A 24,236-nucleotide genomic window follows, 5' to 3' on the forward strand; every position below is an offset into this window, starting at 1 on the left:
AGTGCAGTTTCGGCCATCGGGAGAGTTTCGGGGGTCACCAGTATTGTACCGGGACCACCGGAAGGGTCCCGGGGGTCCACCGAGTGGGGCCACCCATCCCGGAGGGCCCCATGGTCTAAAGTGGGGAGGGGAACCATCCCATAGTGGGCTGGTGCGCCCCCCTTGGCCCACCCCATGCGCCTAGGGTTGGGAACCCTAGGGTGGGGGGGCGCCCCACCTGGCTTGGGGGGCACTCCACCCCTTGGCCGCCGCCCCCCCCCCCCTAGGAGATCCCATCTCCTAGGGCCGGCGCACCCCCTAGGAGGCCTATATAAAGGGGGGGAGGGAGGGGCAGCAGCACCCTGGAGTCTTGGCGCCTCCCTCTCCCCTGCTACACCTTTCCCTCTCGTAGAAGAATGGCGAAGCCCTACTGCGGTGACTGCTGCATCCACCACCACACCGTCGTGCTGCTGGATCTTCATCAACCTCTCCTCCCCCCCCCCCTTGCTGGATCAAGAAGGAGGAGACGTCACGCTGACCGTACGTGTGTTGAACACGGAGGTGCCGTCCGTTCGGCGCTAGGATCTCCGGTGATTTGGATCACGTCGAGTACGACTTCCTCATCCCCGTTCTTTGAACGCTTCCGCGCGTGATCTACAAAGGTATGTAGATGCAATCCAATCACTCGTTGCTAGATGAACTCATAGATGGATCTTGGTGAAACCGTAGGAAATTTTTTGTTTGATGCAACGTTCCCTAACAGTGGCATCATGAGCTAGGTCTATGCGTAGTTTTCTTTGCACGAGTAGAACACAATTTGTTGTGGGCATAGATGTTGTCAACTTTCTTGCCGCTACTAGTCTTATTTTGCTTCAGCAGTATTGTGGGATGAAGCGGCCCGGACCAACCTTACACGTACGCTTACGTGAGACCGCTTCCACCGACTGACATGCACTAATTGCATAAGGTGGCTGGCGGGTGTCTGTCTCTCCCACTTTAGTTGGGGCGGATTCGATGAAAAGGGTCCTTATGAAGGGTAAATAGAAGTTGACAAATCACGTTGTGGCTTTCACGTAGGTAAGAAAACGTTCTTGCTAGAACCCTATTGAAGCCACGTAAAACTTGCAACAACAATTAGAGGACGTCTAACTTGTTTTTGCAGCAAGTGTTTTGTGATGTGATATGGCCAAAGTTGTGATGAATGATGAATGATATATATGTGATGTATGAGATGTTCATGCTATTGTAATAGGAATCACAACTTGCAGTCGATGAGTATGACAACCGGCAGGAGCCATAGGAGTTGTCTTTATTTTTTGTATGACCTGCGTGTCATTGAGAAACGCCATGTAAATTACTTTACTTTATTGCTAAACGTGTTAGCCATAGTAGTAGAAGTAATAGTTGGCGAGCAACTTCATGGAGACACGATGATGGAGATCATGATGATGGAGATCATGGTATCATGCCGGTGACAAGATGATCATGGAGCCCCAAGATGGAGATCAAAGGAGCTATGTGATATTGGCCATATCATGTCACTATTATTATTTGATTGCATGTGATGTTTATCATGTTTTTGCATCTTGTTTACTTAGAACGACAGTAGTAGATAAGATGATCCCTCATAATAATTTCAAGAAAGTGTTCCCCCTAACTGTGCACCGTTGCGACAGTTCGTTGTTTCAAAGTACCACGTGATGATCGGATGTGATAGATTCCAACGTTTACATACAACGGGTGTAAGACAGATTTACACATGCAAACACTTAGGTTGACTTGACGAGCCTAGCATGTACATACATGGCCTCGGAACACAGAAGACCGAAAGGTCGAGCATGAGTCGTATAGAAGATACGATCAACATGAAGATGTTCACCGATGTTGACTAGTCCGTCTCACGTGATGATCGGACACGGCCTAGTTAACTCGGATCATGTTATACTTAGATGACTGGAGGGATGTCTGTCTGAGTGGGAGTTCATTGAATAATTTGATTTAGATGAACTTAATTATCATGAACTTAGTCTAAAATCTTTACAACATGTATTGTAGATCAAATGGCCAACGTTGTCCTCAACTTCAACGCGTTCCTAGAGAAAACCAAGCTGAAAGACGATGGCAGCAACTATACGGACTGGGTCCGAAACCTGAGGATCATCCTCATAGCTGCCAAGAAAGATTATGTCCTACAAGCACCGCTAGGTGAAGCACCTGCTCTCCCTGCAGAACAAGACGTTATGAACGCTTGGCAGACATGTACCGATGATTACTCCCTCGTTTAGTGCGGCATGCTTTACAGCTTAGAGCCGGGGCTCCAAAAGCGTTTTGAGAGACACGGAGCATATGAGATGTTCGAAGAGCTGAAAATGGTTTTTCAAGCTCATGCCCGGGTCGAGAGATATGAAGTCTCCGACGAGTTCTTCAGCTGTAAGATGGAGGAAAACAGTTCTGTCAGTGAGCACATACTCACTATGTCTGGGTTACATAACCGCTTGACTCAGCTGGGAGTTAATCTCCCGGATGACGCGGTCATTGACAGAATCCTTCAGTCGCTTCCACCGACCTACAAGAGCTTTGTGATGAACTTCAATATGCAGGGGATGGAAAAGACCATTCCTGAAGTATTTGCAATGCTGAAATTAGCAGAGGTAGAAGTCAAAAAGGAACATCAAGTGTTGATGGTGAATAAAACCACTAAGTTCAAGAAAGGCAAGGGTAAGAAGAACTTCAAGAAGGACGGCAAGGGAGTTGCCGTGCCCGGCAAGCAAGCTGCTGGGAAGAAGCCAAAGAATGGACCCAAGCCCGAGACTGAGTGTTTTTATTGCAAGGGAAGTGGTCACTGGAAGCGGAACTGCCCCAAATACTTAGCGGACAAGAAGGCCGGCATCACGAAAGGTATATGTGATATACATGTAATTGATGTGTACCTTACCAGTACTCGTAGTAGCTCCTGGGTATTTGATACCGGTGCAGTTGCTCACATTTGTAACTCAAAGCAGGAGCTGCGGAATAAGCGGAGACTGGCGAAGGACGAGGTGATGATGCGCGTTGGGAATGGTTCCAAGGTCGATGTGATCGCCGTCGGCACGCTACCTCTACATTTACCTACGGGATTAGTTTTAAACCTCAATAATTGTTATTTAGTGCCAGCTTTGAGCATGAACATTGTATCAGGATCTCGTTTAATTCGAGATGGCTACTCATTTAAATCCGAGAATAATGGTTGTTCTATTTATATGAGAGATATGTTTTATGGTCATGCTCCGATGGTGAATGGTTTATTCTTAATGAATCTCGAGCGTAATGCTACACATATTCATAGTGTGAGTACCAAAAGATGTAAGGTTGATAATGATAGTCCCACATACTTGTGGCACTGCCGCCTTGGTCACATAGGTGTCAAACGCATGAAGAAGCTCCATGCAGATGGACTTTTAGAGTCTCTTGATTACGAATCATTTGACACATGCGAACCATGCCTCATGGGTAAAATGGCCAAGACTCCGTTCTCAGGAACAATGGAGCGAGCAATCAACTTATTGGAAATCATACATACTGATGTGTGCGGTCCAATGAGTGTCGAGGCTCGCGGTGGTTATCGTTATGTTCTCACCCTCACTGATGACTTGAGTAGATATGGGTATGTCTACTTAATGAAACACAAGTCTGAGACCTTTGAAAGGTTCAAGGAATTTCAGAGTGTGGTTGAGAATCAACGTGATAGGAAAATCAAGTTCCTGCGATCAGATCGTGGAGGAGAATACTTGAGTCACGAATTTGGCACACACTTAAGAAAATGTGGAATAGTTTCACAACTCACGCCGCCTGGAACACCTCAGCGTAATGGTGTGTCCGAACGTCGTAATCGCACTCTATTAGATATGGTGCGATCTATGATGTCTCTTACCGATTTACCGCTATCATTTTGGGGCTATGCTTTAGAGACTACCGCATTCACTTTAAATAGGGCTCCGTCGAAATCCGTTGAGACGACACCGTATGAATTATGGTTTGGGAAGAAACCTAAGCTGTCGTTTCTAAAAGTTTCGGGATGCGATGCTTATGTCAAGAAACTTCAACCTGAAAAGCTCGAACCCAAGTCGGAAAAATGCGTCTTCATAGGATACCCTAAAGAAACTATTGGGTATACCTTCTACCTCAGATCCGAAGACAAGATCTTTGTTGCCAAGAATGGATCCTTTCTAGAGAAGGAGTTTCTCTCAAAAGAAGTAAGTGGGAGGAAAGTAGAACTTGATGAAGTATTACCTCTTGAACCAGAAAATGGCGCAACTCAAGAAAATGTTCTTGAGGTGCCTGCACCGACTAGAGAGGAAGTTAATGATGATGATCATGAAACTTCAGATCAAGTTGCTACTGAACTTTCTAGGTCCACAAGGACACGTTCTGCACCAAAGTGGTATGGCAACCCTGTCTTGGAAATCATGTTGTTAGACAACGGTGAACCTTCGAACTATGAAGAAGCGATGGCGGGCCTAGATTCCAACAAATGGCTTGAAGCCATGCAATCCGAGATAGGATCCATGTATGAAAACAAAGTATGGACTTTGACAGACTTGCCCGATGATCGGCGAGCGATAGAAAACAAATGGATCTTTAAGAAGAAGACGGACGCGGATGGTAATGTTACCATCTATAAAGCTCGACTTGTCGCTAAGGGTTATCGGCAAGTTTAAGGGGTTGACTACGATGAGACTTTCTCACCGGTAGCGAAGCTGAAATCCGTCCGAATCATGTTAGCAATTACCGCATTCTATGATTATGAGATATGGCAAATGGACGTCAAAACGGCATTCCTTAATGGTTTCCCTAAGGAAGAATTGTATATGATGCAGCTGGAAGGTTTTGTCGATCCTAAGAATGCTGACAGGGTGTGCAAGCTCCAACGCTCGATTTATGGGCTGGTGCAAGCATCTCGGAGTTGGAACATTCGCTTTGATGAGATGATCAAAGCGTTTGGGTTTATGCAGACTTATGGAGAAGCCTGCGTTTAAAAGAAAGTGAGTGGGAGCTCTGTAGCATTTCTCATATTATATGTAGATGACATACTTTTGATGGGAAATGATATAGAGCTTTTTGGACAGCATTAAGGCCTACTTGAATAAGAGTTTTTCAATGAAGGACCTTAGAGAAGCTGCTTATATATTAGGCATCAAGATCTATAGAGATAGATCAAGACGCCTCATAGGTCTTTCACAAAGCACATACCTTGATAAGATATTGAAGAAGTTCAATATGGATCAGTCTAAGAAGGGGTTCTTGCCTGTGTTGCAAGGTGTGAAATTGAGCTCAGCTCAATGTCCGACCACGGCAGAAGATATAGAAGAGATGAGTGTCATCCCCTATGCCTCAGCCATAGGTTCTATTATGTATGCCATGCTGTGTACCAGACCTGATGTAAACCTTGCCGTAAGTTTGGTAGGTAGGTACCAAAGTAATCCCGGCAAGGAACACTGGACAGCGGTCAAGAATATCCTGAAGTACCTGAAAAGGACTAAGGAAATGTTTCTCGTTTATGGAGGTGACGAAGAGCTCGTCGTAAAGGGTTATGTCGATGTTAGCTTCGACACAGATCTGGATGACTCTAAGTCACAAACCGGATACATGTATATTTTGAATGGTGGGGCAGTAAGCTGGTGCAGTTGCAAGCAGAGCGTCGTGGCGGGATCTACATGTGAAGCGGAGTACATGGCAGCCTCGGAGGCAGCGCATGAAGCAATTTGGGTGAAGGAGTTCATCACCGACCTAGGAGTCATACCCAATGCGTCGGGGCCGATCAAACTCTTCTGTGACAACACTGGAGCTATTGCACTTGTCAAGGAGCCCAGGTTTCACAAGAAGACTAGGCACATCAAGCGTCGCTTCAACTCCATTCGTGAAAATGTTCAAGATGGAGACATAGATATTTGTAAAGTGCATACGGACCTGAATGTAGCAGATCCGTTGACTAAACCTCTCCCTAGAGCAAAACATGATCAACATCAGAATTCCATGGGTGTTCGATTCATCACAATGTAACTAGATTATTGACTCTAGTGCAAGTGGGAGACTGTTGGAAATATGCCCTAGAGGCAATAATAAAAGGATTATTATTATATTTCCTTATTCATGATAATTGTCTTTTATTCATGCTATAATTGTGTTATCCGGAAATCGTAATACACGTGTGAATACATAGACACCAACATGTCCCTAGTAAGCCTCTAGTTGACTAGCTCGTTGATCAACAGATAGTCATGGTTTCCTGACTATGGACATTGGATGTCATTGATAACGAGATCACATCATTAGGAGAATGATGTGATGGACAAGACCCAATCCTAAACATAGCACAAGATCGTATAGTTCGTTTGCTAGAGTTTTTCCAATGTCAAGTATCTTTTCCTTAGACCATGAGATCATATAACTCCCGGATGCCGTAGGAGTGCTTTGGGTGTACCAAACGTCACAACGTAACTAGGTGACTATAAAGGTATACTACGGGTATCTCCGATAGTGTCTGTTGGATTGACACGGATCAAGACTGGGATTTGTCACTCCGTATAACGGAGAGGTATCTCTAGGCCCACTCGGTAATGCATCATCATAATGAGCTCAAGGTGACCAAGTGTCTGGTCATGGGATCATGCATTATGGTACGAGTAAAGTGACTTGCCGGTAACGAGATTGAACGAGGTATTGGGATACCGACGATCGAATCTCGGGCAAGTAACGTACCGATTGACAAAGGGAATTGTATACGGGGTTGTTTGAATCCTCGACATCGTGGTTCATCCGATGAGATCATCGAGGAGCATGTGGGAGCCAACATGGGTATCCAGATCCCGCTGTTGGTTATTGACCGGAGAGCCGTCTCGGTCATGTCTACGTGTCTCCCGAACCCGTAGGGTCTACACACTTAAGGTTCGGTGACGCTAGGGTTGTAGAGATATGAATATGCAGTAACCTGAAAGTTGTTCGGAGTCTCGGATGAGATCCCGGACGTCACGAGGAGTTCCGGAATGGTCCGGAGGTGAAGAATTATATATAGGAAGTGCAGTTTCGGCCATCGGGAGAGTTTCAGGGGTCACCGGTATTGTACCGGGACCATCGGAAGGGTCCCGGGGGTCCACCGGGTGGGGCCACCCATCCCGGAGGGCCCCATGGGCTAAAGTGGGGAGGGGAACCAGCCCATAGTGGGCTGGTGCGCCCCCCTTGGCCCACCCCATGCGCCTAGGGTTGGGAACCCTAGGGTGGGGGGCGCCCCACCTGGCTTGGGGGGCACTCCACCCCTTGGCCGCCGCCCCCCCCCCCCTAGGAGATCCCATCTCCTAGGGTTGGCGCACCCCCTAGGGGGCCTATATAAAGGGGGGAGGGAGGGGCAGCAGCACCCTGGAGTCTTGGCGCCTCCCTCTCCCCTGCTACACCTCTCCCTCTCGTAGAAGAACGGTGAAGCCCTGCTGCGGTGACTGCTGCATCCATCACCACGCCGTCGTGCTGCTGGATCTTCATCAACCTCTCCTCCCCCCTTGCTGGATCAAGAAGGAGGAGACGTCACGCTGACCATACGTGTGTTGAACACGGAGGTGCCGTCCGTTCGGCGCTAGGATCTCCGGTGATTTGGATCACGTCGAGTACGACTTCCTCATCCCCGTTCTTTGAACGCTTCCGCGCGTGATCTACAAAGGTATATAGATGCAATCCGATCACTCGTTGCTAGATGAACTCATAGATGGATCTTGGTGAAACCGTAGGAAATTTTTTGTTTTCTGCAATGTTCCCCAATAGTCATTTCTTAAAGTTTGGGGTTGCGATGCTTATGTGAAAAAGTTTCAAACTGATAAGCTCGAACCCAAATCAGAGTAGTGTGTCTTCATAGGATACCCAAAATAAACTATTGGGTACACCTTCTATCACAGATCTGAAGGCAAGATATTCGTTGCTAAGAATGGATCCTTTCTAGAGAAGGAGTTTCTCTCCAAAGAAGTGAGTAGGAGGAAAGTAGAACTTGACAAGGTAATTGTACCTTCTCCCGAATTGGAAAGTAGTTCATCACAGAAATCAGTTCCGGTGATGCCTACACCGATTAGTGAGGAAGTTAATGATAATGATCATGAAACTTCAGATGAAGTCACTACCAAACCTCGTAGGTCAACCAGAATACGTACCGCACCAAAGTGGTACGGTAATCCTGTTCTGGAGATCATGTTACTAGACCATGACAAACCTATGAACTATGAGGAAGCAATGATGAGCCCAGATTCTGCGAAATGGCTTGAGGCCATGAAATCTGAGATAGGATCCATGTATGAGAACAAAGTGTGGACTTTGATTGACTTGCCTGATGATCGGCAAGCCATAGAGAATAAATGGATCTTCAAGAGGAAGAAGGACACTGATAGTAGTGTTACTATCTACAAAGCTTGAATTGTCGCAAAAATGTTTTTGACAAGTTCAAGGTGTTGGCTACAATGAGATTTTCTCACTTGTATCGATGCTTAAAAGTTTGTCCGAATCATATTAGCAATTGTCGCATTTTATGAAATTTGGCAAATGGATGTCAAACCTGCATTCCTTAATGGATTTCTTAAAGAAGAGTTGTATATGATGCAACCAGAAGGTTTTGTTAATCCAAAAGATGCTAACAAAGTGTGTGAGCACCAGTGATCCATTTATGGACTGGTGCAAGCGTCTCGGAGTTGGAATGTACGCTTTGATAGTGCGATCAACGCATGTAGTTTTATATAGACTTGCGGTAAAGCATGTATTTACAAGAAAGTGAGTGGGAGCACTACATCCTTTCTGATAAGTATATGTCAATGACATATTGTCAATCGGAAATGATGTAGAATTTTCTGGAAAGCATAAAAGGAGTATTTGAAAGGAGTTTTTTCAAAGAAAGACCTCGGTGAAGCTGCTTACATATTGAGCATCAAGATCTATAGAGATAGATCAAGACGCTTGATAAGTTTTTTCAATGAGTACATACCTTGACAAGTTTTTGAAGTAGTTCAAAATGGAACAGTCAAAGAAAGAGTTCTTGCCTGTGTTGCAAGGTGTGAAGTTGTAAGACTCAAAACCCGACCACGACAGATTATAGAGAGAGAATGAAAGTCATTCCCTATGCCTCAGCCATAGGTTCTATAAAGTATGCCATGCTGTGTACCAGACCTATTGTATACCCCGCCCTGAGTTTGGCAAGGGAGTAAAATTTTAATCTAGGAGTAGATCACTGGACAACGGTCAAAATTATCCTTAGAGGACTAAGGAAATATTTCTCGGTAATGGAGGTGATAAAGAGTTCGTCGTAAAGAGTTACGTCGATGCAAGCTTTGACACCGATTTGGATGACTCTGAGTCTCAATTCGGATACATATTGAAAGTGGGAGCAATTAGCTAGAGTATCTCCATGCAGAGTATTGTAGGCATAGAATATTTGCAAAATACATGCAGCTTTGAATGTGGCAGGCCCGTTGACTAAACTTCTCTCACAAGAAAAACATGATCACACCTTAGTACTCTTTGGGTGTTAATCGCATAACAATGTGAAGTAGATTATTGACTCTAGTAAACCCTTTGGGTGTTGGTCACATGACGATGTGAACTATGGGTGTTAATCACATGGTGATGTGAACTATTGGTGTTAAATCACATGACGATGTGAACTAGATTATTGACTCTAGTGCAAGTGGGAGACTGAAGGAAATATGCCCTAGAGGCAATAATAAAGTTATTGTTTATTTCCTTATTTCATGATAAATGTTTATTATTCATGCTAGAATTGTATTAATTGGAAACTTAGTACATGTGTGAATACATAGACAAAACAAAGTGTCCCTAGTATGCCTCTACTTGACTAGTTCGTTTATCAAAGATGGTTATGTTTCCTAACCATAGACATGTGTTGTAATTTGATGAACGGGATCACATCATTAGGAGAATGATCTGATGGACAAGACCCATTCATTAGCTTAGCATTATGATCGTTACAGTTTCATTGCTACTGCTTTCTTCATGACTTATACATGTTCCTCAGACTATGAGATTATGCAACTCCCGAATATCGGAGGAACACCTTGTGTGCTATCAAACGTCATAGCATAACTGGGTGATTATAAATATGCTTTGCAGGTGTCTCTGATGGTGTTTGTTGAGTTAGCATAGATCGAGATTAGGATTTGTCACTCCGTGTGTCGGATAGGTATCTCTGGGCCCTCTCGGTAATGCACGTCACTATAAGCCTTGCAAGCAATGTGACTAATGAGTTAGTTGCGGGATGATGCATTACGGAACGAGTAAAGAGACTTGCCGGTAACGAGATTGAACTAGGTATGATGATACCGACGATCGAATCTCGGGCAAGTAACATACCGATGACAAAGAGAACAATGTATGTTGTTATGCGGTTTGACCGATAAAGATCTTCGTAGAATATGTAGGAGCCAATATGAGCATCCAGGTTCTGCTATTGGTTATTGACCGGAGATGAGTCTCGGTCATGTCTACATAGTTCTCGAACCCGTAGGGTCCGCACACTTAACGTTTTGTGACGATTTGTATTATGAGTTATGTGATTTGATGACCGAAGTTTGTTTGGAGTCCTAGATGAGATCGGGGACATGACGAGGAGTCTCGAAATGGTTGAGACGTAAAGATCGATATATTAGAAGGCTATATTCGGACATCGGAAAGGTTTCGAGTGATTTGGGTATTTTTCAAAGTACTGGAGAGTTACGGGAATTCGTATTAGGCCTTAATGGGCCATACGGGAAACGAGAGAAAGGCCTCAAGGGTGGTCACACCCCCTTCCCCATGGACTGATCCAAATTGGACTAGGGAAAGGGGGCGCCCCCTTCCTTCCTTCTCCTTCTCCCTTCCCTTTTTCCTATTCCATGTGGGAGGTGGAATCCTACTAGGACTAGGGAGTCCTAGTAGGACTCCACACTTTGGGCGCTCCCTATGAGGGCCGCCCTCTTCCTCCCTCCATCCTTTATATACGTGGGCAGGGGGCACCCCATAGACACACAAGTTGATCATTGATCTCTTAGCCGTGTGCGGTGCCCCCCTCCACCATAATCCACCTCGGTCATATCATAGCGGTGCTTAGGCGAAGCCTTGTTCCTGTAGTATCATCATCATCGTCATCACGCCATCGTGCTAACGAAGCTCTCCCTCGACACTCTGTTGGATCGTGAGTTCGTGGGACTTCACCGAGCCGAACGTGTGCAGATCACGAAGGTGTCATACTTTCGGTACTAGGATCGGCCGATCGTGAAGACGTACGACTACATCAACCGCATTGTCATAATGCTTCCACTTACGGTCTACGAGGGTACGTGGACAACACTCTTCCCTTCTCGTTGCTATGCATCACCATGATCTTGCGTGTGCGTAGGAAAATTTTGAAATTACTGCGTTCCCCAACATGCAGTGCGTTCGGTACTTGATCGGTTGAATCGCGAAAAAGTTCGACTACATCAACCGCGTTAATAAAATGCTTCCGCTTATGGTCTACGAGGGTAGGTAGACACACTCTCCCCTCTCTTAGCTATGCATCTCCATAGATAGATCTTGCGTGTGCGTAGATTTTGTTTTTGTTTTTCCATGCAACGTTCCCCGACATGCATGTGCCATGTAGGTATGTACCCACTATAAATGGTACGCGGTGTGAACTGAGAAGATTCCAGATCTATTTGGCCGCCTTGCAATAAAGTCCTCAAAAGCATTATAGTTTAAATAGTTTGGATCAATTCCTCATCCCATGCTCCTTGCACCAGATCAATCAACTCACGGACTTTAGTCAAAATCGTGTGTCCTCTAGGGGTGATTATCTTCCTGTCAGTGCTCGAAGGGACCCAAGTGTCACTCCATATGTTAATATCTTCACCCATTCCGACCCTTCAGTTATAGCCTTTTTTGAAATTTTCCAATCCCTTCAGTATACTTTTCCATGTAAAGGACGCCCCGCTCTTCGAGGTGGCATCAAGAAAGCTCCCGTTGGGGTAATACTTTGCCTTTAATACCCTTGCACATAATGATGTTGGATCAGTAATCAGCCTCCAACACTGCTTTGCGAGCATAGCCAAATTGAAAGAATATAAGTCCCTAAAGCTCATGCCTTCTTCACATTTAGGAATGCAAAGCTTTCCACCACGCCATCCAATGCATTCTTTTGGTTCTTCATCATCGCCCCACCATAATTGTGCAATAATATATGTTATTTCCTTGCATATACCCTTAGGTAAACTGAATACGGACATAGCAAAAATTGGTGTTGCTTGGGCTAATGCTTTTAAAAAAATTCTTTACCTCCAATTGAGAGCTGCTTCTCCATCCAACCAATTGGTCATGTTATGATTCTCTCATAGAAATGCCCAAAACATTCGCTTCTATTTGCACCTACTATTGTTGGCAAACCAAGATATTTATCTAATAAGGCCTCAGTGTCTATATGTAGGATTTCACATATCCCTGCTCTCGATATCGCACTAGTATTAGGACTAAAGAAAATGCTTGATTTTGCTAGACTCACCATCTATCCATAACTCTGACAATAGGTATCTAGAACATGTTGTAAGGAAGTTGCACTTAGAACATTTGCTCTCATGAGAATTAGAGAACTGTTAACAAATAGGAGATATGATACTGATGGTGCATTTCTACACAATCTAACCCCATCCATGCCACCAACTTCTTCTTCATACTGCAACATACTAGATAACCCTTCTGTTAATAAAAGATAAGGGGAAAGGGGATCTCCCTGCCTAATACCTCTTGAAGGAGTAAACACATCTGTTTCTTGAGAATTGAATCTCACCGTATACCTTACTGAGCTTACACATGCCATTATCATTTTGATCCACTGTTCATGAAACCCAAGTTTTTGCATCATACCTTCGAGGAATATCCACTCCACCCTGACATATGCCTTGTGCATATCCAACTTCACAACACATAAACTTTCTTGTCTTGATTTTTTTGTGCACACATTCATAAGCAATGGGTATATTATCTGTGATCAACCTTTCCTGGGAGAAAAGCACTCTGAGTAGGAGATATTATTTCAGGCAGGATACATTTCAACCTTGAAGCTAACATCTTTGAGATGATATTATATAAAACGTTACATAGACTAATAGGTCTATATTGAGTTACCAGGCCAGGTGAACCTGTCTTGGGCATGAGAACGATAGATGTATCATTCCATTTAGCCGGGATATGAGGAGAATTAATAGCAAACAAAACTTCATGTGTAATCTCGTCACCAGGATATGCCATTTTTTTAAAGATCGCATGAAGCCCATCTGGGCCTAGAGCTTGAGATCACCAATACAAAAAACAGCCTTACGAACATCATCATGCGTATACGGAGCCATTAACATATTATTCATATGATCAATAACCTTTGTTTGAACCCTCTCAAGAATATAAGGATCAACATGATGCACCTCTGAAGTAAAAAGGTTACTAAAATAATTCTGAATATGAGAACTCAGTGGCCATACCTTCTACTGCATTACCATTCTGATCATGGAGTTTTCAGATATAGTTCTTTTTTCTTCTTGTCGATGTAAAAGCCTGAAAACAATAGTGTTTCAGCCACCAAATTTTAACCAATTCGCGCTGCATCTCTGCATATAATGAATCTCTACTAGTTCCAGTACATATTCAACAAGTCATTATTTTTTCAACACTCTTTGATCCCAATCATGGAACGCTCTATGCATGAGGTCGAGCTTCTCATGTAATTTATTGCTGTGGGATCGCTTCTATCCTCATCCCAAGCTTCTTGGACTTTCTCATTAAAAGCATTTTCTCGTAAACCAAGGAGCTTCAAGTCTTTTAACATGAACCCCGCCACTTGGTTCCTGTACGTAAAAATTGGTATCAAACAATAACAGCCTGTGGTCGGAGTGGTTATACCCCAAATTCTCCAACGACGCATGAGGATGCATTGTTGCCCAGGTTTTGTTAATGAGGCCTCTGTCAAGCCTCTCGCAAATTCTTTCTCTCTACCAAGTGAAGCAATCACCTTTGTATCCCAAGTCTCCGATCTCACAGTCATCAATGTCCTGTTGAAAGGCATGCATGTATTGTTGGGGTCTAGGATTTCCTCCCTATTTTTCATACAGAAATTATATCTCATTGAGACCCCCAATCAGCAACCATGGGAGAGTATGATTATGATGGAGTTGACGCATATAATCCCATGTTTTATATTTATTCTCCCACCAACATTCACCATATATTCCGGTCAGCCTCCACAAGTTATTGTTTAACTTGTTTTTCTGATGTAAAGGGGAAAATGATTGAGCTCAGTGAGTTGCCGGATGACCTTAACTCTGAGTTGTCAGATGGCATGGGGATTGAGGATCTCGTGTATTGCACACAACTTGCTTCCCCTGGATTTGGTGCAAAAAATGTTGAAGTTGTGGTTTGAATCCCCTAACCCTGTTGTCGCCCTAAACGCTGCTGCCCATGAGGTCGAAACAATGCCTTGAAGTACTTTGAGCGTTATTAATATATGGGATGTCTTCTTTGGGTGTGTGTGTGTGTGGGGGGGGGGGTGTTTAAGTTTGCTAAACGAAAAGAGAGGTTCATCAGAGCTTAGAAAAACTACCCAATTTAAAACCTCGCAAGCTTAGAGAAACTACTCAATTTAAAACCTCGCATAGTCGGAGGGCGTGTGGAGGTGTGTCTCTAGCTGGTCTCATAGGATTCGATCGGTGATGTCTTTGGTGGATCTGCTTAGATCCGGTCTTTGTCCATCTTCATTCATGTGTCCTCAGATGGGATCCTTCTGATCTACACCTTTCTTCATCGATGGTGGTTGTTGTTCTGGTGCGCTGGCCCTATGAGGCCTCAACACGACGACTTTCAGACTGTCTACTACAACAAGTTTTGTCTGACTCCAGTGAAGAAGGGGCGATGACGGTGGTGCGTCTTCGGCTCACTTCAGTGCTTGTAGTCGTTGTTAGGTGGTTTACGGATTTGGTTGTAATTTTTATTATTTTATATATATGTTCATTGTAGTGCCATTATTTTTTTTGAGCCGATTGTAGTGCCATGATTAAAGATGAGGAAATCACACTTTTTTAAAATAAAAAAAACCCACCCAATTTGAAACCTTGCTAGCTTTCTCTAAAAAACCTCGCGAGCTTTACCGTCGATGGCTACGAGCAAGTCCAGCCCGGCCCACTTCCGCGGGCCATGTTAAAGGCACGGTTTCCAAGGAGAAACATCCTCACTCCCCACAACCCGTCCGCACTCCACCATTCCACCTGCTTCTAGAAGTCTCCAGCGCCTCGCCTCCACCGCGCCAATGGGGAAGAGCGAGGCTACGCCGACGGCGACGAAGGGGGAAGGGGAGAAGGTGATGGTGCTGACGATGCTCGAGGTGGATCCCGCCACCGAGGACCCTGACCTCCTCGACGCCATCAGGTACGCACGCAGATACCAATCGACGCTCCCCCAAGTGGTAACCCACACGCACGCTTCTGCTAGGTCGACGGGGATGGCGAGCGCGGCGGCTTGTCTTTGGTTTCCTCGCGTTTTGATGAGATAAAGGTGGGGTTTTGGGGCTGTCTAGGGTTTGATGGCTTATTGGAGAGGAAATATTCCATGGCTATGGTTCGCGGCTTTTGTTGGGGTTGGATGGAGTTGGTCCAAATGTGTCTAATAGATTCAATCTACTGACTGCTGTGAAATGAGAAATTTGCAGATGATTTGCTGTGTACCCAACCAATGTTAAAAATGTTATGGATTTGTGTACAATTGATGGACTGCCCTTGGAATTTAGTGTCTTGTTGGGTCGACAGACTTAGTCGAATGTCTGTTTTAGGTTGAATCTACTAGTGAAAGATTTCCCTTTTTTTATATAGAAATGACCACAGAAAGAGGTGACTTCTTATACTATCACCAAATGCTGCGCCAAATAGGAGTTAATGAAAATTTTGTAGATGGTCTATCATGTATTCAACCGTTGATTCAAAAACAAATTTAGTGTGTTTGTGTACAATAGGAGAATTCCACACCTTTATCTATTGATGAAGCATTTAAGCATTTTGTTGATTGGGGGCCTTGGGGCATAGCCATTTCATGTTGAACTAGTGTACTCACTTATTTGCTATCGAAATGTTCCTGGTGCAGTTACTTTGCTACTTAGTATTTTGACCTCCCCGTGCATTGCATTGGCATTCTGTGCTCGTCCTAGGACCTCGTAACTGCTGATATTTTGGGTTTTATGCAATTGCACCTCGATGGATCATGGAACTAGGCAATAGGAATCCACTCGGGTTCTTTTTCATTTTGGAGTGTACGTATTCACCCTTTGTAGTCATGGAGCGCAGATTTTGGCTATTTGCCATTAATATTATATCCCTTCGTCCCAAAATATAATAACGTTTTTAACAGTAGCATAGTGTCAAAAACGTTCTTATATTCTGGGACAGAGGGAGTAGCTTGGTTGCTTGTTGCATGCTTAGTGTTTCTCCTAGGAAAGAGTCAGATGATCATAGGCGTTTGCACATGCACACTATTTGTCTGCTAGTTATTTCATTATGGCCTATTAAAAAAGTTTGTTGTGTGCCCTTTCCATTCTTAGGTCTCTCTAGCTGATCCTGATGCTTTGATTCACTTTCCGTGTTTGCCTTTTTGTATTTATGCTGCTGCTTTGACTTGCGATTTTTCAGGAAGAAGAACAGTGCTGCCCTGACCTCCATTCTTGATCCCCGTGGCGACCTCTCCGCCAAAGACAGTTCAAATGCAGCTGCTGCTGTTTGGTATTTCGTCATGAATGGCCACCACATAACTGGCAATTTGAACCTGCTGACGGACCTCACGCCTGTGTGTGACCGTTGGGTCCGTTCTCTCATTGGAACAGGGCCGCCCATGCAAGTCTGCGCACGGGGATCTGTGAACTGCAATGGGATCAAGCTCGATGACGTATGGTATGTTCCCGGGGTCACGGTGAACATGGTGGCGGGTGCCCCTTTTAGCAATCAGGAAATTTCACTCACTCTGGATCGCAGTGCCTTTTCTCTTAAGCGCCCTGATGGCACAGTAGTCGGCAAAGGATGTGTTAAAGGCAATCTGTATGAAGTAGACTTTCTCGACATCAGTAGGTACAGTTACTTGACCAAATGCTTTACTTTACTATGTTTTCTTGGTTATTAAGTTATCCTGGTACACTGTTAGTTTATTGAGCTCTATTCATTGCACTCCGACCCCCTCTTACCTCATAGGGGGTGCTCTAAAGCGCAGTTGCCCATTATGGGAGCACTGAATTTCCAGTTAAATGATACTACATGTCAAGTGCTTCATTCCTTATGAGCTATGCCAATTGGAGGTAGTGCTGCCATGCATGCACAAAAAGAATGGCATCTACATATATCACTTAAGAAGTAATTCTTCATGCTCATCTACCAATTCATGTGTGACATACTAGAAGTTAAGAGACTCGCCATGGTAGCTACATAATTTTTTACAAGTGATGCTGCATATGATTTTACAAATATATGCACTCGCAACTTTGCAAGGAAAAATGGAAGTTTAAGAAACTGCATATTTGACTCATATTTTTGCAATGGTCAGTATAACAGACAATTAGATGTGTGTGTTCTTTGTATGCTTTCCGCAGCATGTATGTCGAGATGACCAGCGCGTGTGGTGGACATCATGTTTTAGAACTAATATTTCAAACATAAACCTAAAATCAGTTTTTTTTTTATTACTTTCATGTATACCTTTGTAGTAGCTGTTTGGTTTGGGTATTGGTATCCTTTTGCCTCTCTATAGGAGGTAAGGGTAATATGGTTGGATAAAGCAAAATTAGAGGTCCATATTACAATTAAAGTGGTCATACCAATACCATAAAATTTCTAGTTTTTTTACAAAGTTGATTATTTGTAGCTGTGCTTGTTTAGAGCTTATGTCCAAATTGTTCACAGTATGATTTAGTTACTCTACTGACTTGTTATTTTAAAAATAGTCTTGCTACTCTGATGGTTACCTACAGCGTTCGGTTGGTATTCATCGACTCCTTAATCATCTACTTCCTCCGTTTCAAAATAAATGTCATGGTTTTAGTTCCAAATGCGGGAAATAGGGCTAATGTTTTCTCCTGTGTCTGATCAGTACAACAGCTCCCTGGTACATTGTCTCGAATGCTGCTGAACACATGACCGGCAACCTGCACCTCCTGAGCAACTTCACCCCCACCCAGCCAGGCCGCCCAGTCCGGACGCACACCGGTGGGATGCTGCAGGTGCGCGGGAAGGGGTCTCTGAGCTCCACCCAGCTCTCCATTCCCAGCGTCAGCTACGTCCCAGGGCTCACGGAGAACATCATCTCAGTGACCCAGCTCACCGACAGCGGCTTCAGTGTCGCGTTCAGTCCCCATGGCTGCAACATCACAAGGAACCGCGATGGGAAGACGGTCGGCTCCGCATACCATGCCGGTGGCCAGCTCTACCGACTCGACTACCTCAGGGTTGCTGACAACAAGTAGCCTGTATGAGTTGCTGACAGACATAGTGAACCCAAAGCAGTGAGGTAATCAGCCCTATGAGTTGCGAAGATGAAGAGAGAAATTTAGTTGCGAAGAGCTTTTTTTGGCTGCAAACAAGTTGTTAGCTGGTTTCCTGTATGAAAACCTCCTGGGTGCTTCGGTTAATGTTCAGTTACGATCCTGATACTTGCTACTATGTCTGTATGGGCAATGGGATATTACCGCTAACCAGTTAGCATGGTAGGGTTTCTGCATTTACCATTTTTTTTCTTTTTTATCGAAAGGGGGTTATCCCCCGGCCTCTGCATCAGAACGATGCATATGGCCATATTATTAATATGCAAAAAGTTTGACATAAGTCTTCAGGTCTCAAAAATAGGAAATAGGCTCACAAAGAGCAAATAAAATAACAGGATAGCCACACCCGGCCGGCAAAAAATAAGACAGGAAATATTAAACGTCTATTATATTACATGACCGTCATCCAAACCGGTTGAAGATAGCATGTGCAACCGTCTTTTATCGAATAGATCCAATAATCATACGCTACCTGGCCTCTGTCGAAATGAGTAGCGACCACATATGGATCAGTGCAGTGGCCCGGAAAATAACCTGTAAGAAATGAATATTTGTTGTTATGTTAAAAACTAAATTGTTTCTGCAGTTCCAAACTGCCCATAATAAAGCACATACTCCTACACGGATATGTCTTGCTTTTTCTGAATCTATCCCGTCTAGCCACGTCTCAAATAACGTGTTGATAGTATTCGAAGGAGTAATATTAAATGCTATGTGGACCGACCGCCATAATTTTTTTGCCAATGGCAGTCAAGAAAGAGGTGTTTGATGGATTCATCACGATCACAGAAGCTACTTTCTGTAGATCCTGTCCAGTTGTGTTTTGCCAAATTGTCCTTAGTTAGAATGACTTGTTTACGGACAAACCACGTAAACACTTTAACTTTTAAAGGCACTTTGACTTTCCAAACATGTTTCGAACGAGGAATAGAGCTAGAGTTGATAACATCCAAATACATAGATTTAACCAAAAACTCTCAATTCTTAGTTAGTTTCCAGCGCAACTGATCGGGTTGTTGAGATAGCTGAACATCCATCAATCTTCTCACAAGATGAAGCCAGGCTTCCCAACGGTTTCCCGCTAGCGTCCTCCTGGATTGAATATTAAGAGGATTGGATTGTAATATTGTTGCAAGGTAAGCGTCTCTTCGCTGAACAATATTATAGAGAGAAGGATATTGGAGTGCAAGGGGCGTCTCCCCTAGTCATGTATTGTGACGCCCCCGATTCAATCGTACACTAATCATACACACAAACGAGTACGGTCAAGATCAGGGACTCACGGTAAGATATCACAACACAACTCTACAAATAAAATAAGTCATACAAGCATCATATTACAAGCCAGGGGCCTCGAAGACTCGAATACAGGAGCTCGATCATAGACGAGTCAGCGGAAACAACAAATATCTGAGTATAGACATAGGTTAAACAAGTTTGCCTTAAGAAGGCTAGCACAAACTGGGATACAGAACGAAAGAGGCGCATGCCTCCTGTCTGGGTTCCTCCTAAACTACTCATGGTCGTCGTCAGCGGGTTGCACGTAGTAGTAGGCACCTCCCGAGTAGTAGTAGTCGTCATCGACAGTGGCGTCTGGCTCCTGGACTCCAACGTCTGGTCGCAGCAATCGGGTATAGGAAAGGGAAAAATGGGAAGCAAAGCAACTGTGAGTACTCATCCAAAGTACTCGCAAGCAAGGAGCTACACTACATATGTATGCATTGGTATCAAATGGAAAAGAGGGTAACATATGTGGACTGAACTGCAGAATGCCATAATAAGAGGGGGATAGCTAGTCCTATCGAAGACTACGCTTCTGGCCACCTCCATCTTGCAGCATGTAGAAGAGAGCAGAATGTAAGTCCACCAAGTAGCATCGTGTAGCATAATCCTATCAGGCGATCCTCCCCTCATCGCCCTGTGAGAGAGCGATCACCGGTTGTATCTGGCACTTGGAAGGGTGTGTTTTATTAAGTATCCGGTTCTAGTTGTCATAAGGTCAAGGTACAACTCCAATTCGTCCTGTTACTGAAGATCACGGCTATTCGAATAGATTAACTTCCCTGCAGGGGTGCACCACATTTCCCAACACGCTCGATCCCCTTTGTCCGGACACACTTTCCTGGGTCATGCCCGGCCTCGGAAGATCAACACGTCAGAGCCCTACCTGGGCACAACAGAGAGGTCAGCACGCCGGTCTAAATTCTATGGCGCAGAGGTCTGGGTCCATCGCCCATTGCACACTTGCACGTTGCGTGGGCGGCCGGAGAGCAGGCCTAGAAACCTCCATTACAAAGGAAGTTGCGTTACGCGGTCCAACCCGACGCGCGTCGCTCAGTCGCTGACGTTATAAAGGCTTCGGCTGATACCACGACGTCGAGTGCCCATAACGGTTCCCGCGTAGTTGGTTAGTGCGTATAGGCTAGTAGCCAGACTCGGATCAAATACCAAGATCTCGTTAAGCGTGTTATTTTGAAATAACCACGGACGCCGACCAGGGCCAGGCCCACCTCTCTCCTAGGTGGTCTCAACCTGCCCTGTCGCTCCGCCACAGTGTAACAGTCGGGGGCCTTCGGGAACTCAGGCGCACCTCTACCGGGATGGAGCCACCTGCCCTTTCAGCCCCCAACATCGGAATCACTCGCGGGTACTCCTACGAGCCGACCCGACTTTAGTCACCACATGTATCATGTAAAGTATATAAGTATATACCCGTGATCACCTCTCGAGTGATCACGGCCCGATAGTATAGCATGGCAGACTGATAAGAATGTAGGGCCACTGATGATAAACTAGCATCCTATACTAAGCATTTAGGATTGCAGGTAAGGTATCAACAGTTGTAGCAACAACGACAGGCTATGCATCAGAGTAGGATTAACAGAAAGCAGTAACATGCTACACTACTCTAATGCAAGCAGTGGAGAGAAGAGTAGGCAATGTCTGGTGATCAAGGGGGCTTGCCTGGTTGTTCTGGCAAGAGAGAGGGGTCGTCATCACCGTAGTCATACTGGGTAGCAGCGACGTCGGTCTCGTAGTCTATCAGAGAGAAGAGGGGGAAGAAACAATAAATATTAAGCAAACAGATGCATAGCGATGCATGACATGACAAGTAGCGGTGCTAGGGGTGCCCTAACGCGGTAAGAGGTGGTACCGGTGAAGCGGAGAAACATCCGGGAAAATATCCCCGGCGTTTCGCGTTTTCGAACAGACGAACCGGAGAGGGAAAGTTGCGTGTTCGCTATGCTAGGGATGCATGGCGGAAGAACGGGCTGCATATCCGGATTCGTCTCATCATTCTGAGCAACTTTCATGTACGAAGTTTTTTTCCATCTGAGCTACGGTTTATTTGATATTAATTTTAAAAGAATTAAATCATTTTTAGGATTTATTTAATTATTTTAATTCAACATTATCCAGAATAGTGTTTGCTGACGTCAGCATGACATCAGCAGTTGACCTAGTCAACCTGACAGGTGGGTCCCATTCATCATTGACTGTTTAGCCTAATTAGGGTTTAATTAACTTAACTAATTGATTAGATTAATTAAACATGATTAATTAACTTAATTAATTAATTCATTAATTAATTATTTTATTATTTTATTTATATTTTTTTAATAAAATGTTTTAGGGGACGTCCCCACTTGTCATTGGGCCAAAGGGGTTTACGGGCGTCGGGTGTAGAGGGCAAACGGGCGCGGGCGCCGGGTCGCCAGGACGTGGGCGAACCCGCCAGCCATCGTGGGAGCCCGCCGAGGAGGGCGTGGCCGCGGGCTAGAGGCGGGGCGGTGACGGCGGACCAGCTGCAGGGGGACGGCGTGGATGTGGCGCAGCCGGAGTGGGGCGAGGCGAGGCGTCGTCGCGGGCACAGGGGGCGGCCGAGCAAGGCTGCGGCGCGGGTGGCCACGGCAAGGCATGCGCGAGCACGCGCGCGGCCGTGGGCGCGCACGAGGGGCGGCGAGCACAGCTACGGGGAGGACGACGTGCGCGGTGACCTGCGGGGAAAGAGGAGGGGAGGTAGCGGTGCAGTTTGCGCCGGAGCGGCTTCTGCGCGCGCGGGGGGGAGCGCGACAATGAGCGGGGTGCGACCTAGCGCGGGCTGAAGGAGCAGGCGCGACAAAGAGAACCGGGCGGCGCGCGGCGGCGGAAGGCCACGTCAGAGCGAGACGAGGAGAGCTGGGGGTGCGGCCACGCGCAGGGCGCGGGCGCTCGGCCAGGTCGCGGCCCTGGGGCAGCAGCCGCGGTGATGCACGGGGCAAGGCGAGGCCGGCGAGGCCAGCGGGTGGGCGCAGGCCGGGAGGGCAGCAGCGAGCAGGGCTTGGCCCGTGCAACGGCGCGATCGGGCGCAACGGATGGTGCCCGACAGGGGAAGAGGGGAGGCGCGGCGTCTCACCGGCGGACGTGGGGTAATGGCAGCGGGGCTCGGGGAGGAGGACGGGGACGACGCTCCGGCGTGGTGATGAGGTCCGGTGGCGCCGGGGACGGCTTCGGGCGACGGGTGGCGGCGCCAGGGGCGATGCGGTCGGGACGGCGCCAAGAGGGACGAGGGAGCGAGGTGTGGACGGGGCGACATCGATGTGGGGGAAGGGCAGCATCGGTGTGGTGCGCCCCGATCCCGACTGGATTGGAGGCAGAGGAAGAGTGGAGGGGAGTGCGTGAGCCCCGGTCCGATCTGGATCGGGGGGAAGGAAGAGGGGGAAAGTGGGTGTCGGTGGGGGTTAGGGTTTGGGTAGTAGGGGTTATGGAGGATTGGGTGGCCGGTTGGGCCAGCCTGGCGGCCAGGTGGGTTGAGGCCCAAGGGGGGCGCGGTGGCCAGCTGGGCCAGTTGGCCCAGTTGAGGGGGGGGGCTTTCTCCCCTTTTCTTTTTTTTCTTTTAGTTTTAGTTTTTTTCTGTTTTAATTCATTTTAAAATACTTAGGTATTTTATAAAAATGTGTTTGTTACATCATAATTACATATGCAAATTAGGGCACCGCCCGAACATTTTCGTTTTAACTTTTGAAAACTTTTATTATTTAACTTTATTTTAAATTTAAATTTGAATCGGTTTTGACCTAACGGTAGATTAGCAACAGTAACTGTAGTGACGTGGCATCATTAACAGAGGTTTACTGTAGCTTAATTATCCGGACGTCATATGTATCCTTCCAGAATCTCGTGGTAGTACCATTTCCAACTACAAACTCTGTCCTGTTGAAAAAGACTGATTTCACTCTCATCAGTCCTTTCCAAAAAGGCGAGTCAGTCGGCCTCACCGTCACCCGGGATAATGTTTTGGCTTGAAGATACTTATTACATAGAATATGGGCCCATGTGGCATCCGTCTCTACAGATAGCTTATACAGCCACTTGCTGAGAAGACATTTGTTCTTCACCTCCAAATTTTCAATGCCGAGACCCCCTTGGTCTTTCGGCCTACAAATGATATCCCATTTAGCGAGTCTGTACTTTCGTTTTAATTCATCGCTCTGCCAGAAGAAGCGTGATCGATAGAAATCGAGCCTTTTTTGGACTCCAACTGGTACCTCAAAAAGGACAAGAGAAACATAGGCATACTCGTGAGAACCGAATTGATGAGAATTAGTCGGCCTCCGTGTGACATAAGCTTGCCCTTCCAGCAACTTAGTTTTTTTTAAGTCGATCCTTAATGCACTTCCATTCTTTGTTG

The 24,236-nt window shown here is 45.7% G+C and overlaps 1 protein-coding gene across 2 annotated transcripts; it reads left to right on the forward strand.

Annotated features, from left to right (window-relative positions):
* The first annotated feature begins 15,167 nt into the window (after positions 1–15,167).
* LOC123102551 (uncharacterized) lies at positions 15,168–18,676 on the forward strand. Of its 2 annotated transcripts, XM_044523946.1 has the most exons (4): positions 15,168–15,420; positions 16,671–16,928; positions 17,010–17,102; positions 18,115–18,676. In XM_044523946.1, exons 1-4 carry the CDS (start codon positions 15,302–15,304, stop codon positions 18,485–18,487), a joined length of 843 nt encoding a protein of 280 aa, XP_044379881.1. In that variant the 5' UTR covers positions 15,168–15,301; the 3' UTR covers positions 18,488–18,676. The 2 variants fall into 2 exon arrangements, with proteins under 2 accessions (XP_044379881.1, XP_044379880.1); XM_044523945.1 differs by having other exon boundaries at positions 16,671–17,102.
* Positions 18,677–24,236: the final 5,560 nt, after the last annotated feature.

This window comes from Triticum aestivum, chromosome 5A, assembly GCF_018294505.1.
Source record: "Triticum aestivum cultivar Chinese Spring chromosome 5A, IWGSC CS RefSeq v2.1, whole genome shotgun sequence".
Classification (NCBI taxonomy): domain Eukaryota; kingdom Viridiplantae; phylum Streptophyta; class Magnoliopsida; order Poales; family Poaceae; genus Triticum; species Triticum aestivum.

What these genes read in the sequence shown, in the direction of transcription:
- LOC123102551 (XM_044523945.1), top strand. Translation starts at nt 15,302, where the DNA reads ATGGGGAAGAGCGAGGCTACGCCGACGGCGACGAAGGGGGAAGGGGAG. An exon ending in GACCTCCTCGACGCCATCAG is followed by an intron (nt 15,421 to 16,670) that starts GTACGCACGCAG and finishes GCGATTTTTCAG; the next exon opens with GAAGAAGAACAGTGCTGCCC. An exon ending in GACTTTCTCGACATCAGTAG is followed by an intron (nt 17,103 to 18,114) that starts GTACAGTTACTT and finishes GTGTCTGATCAG; the next exon opens with TACAACAGCTCCCTGGTACA.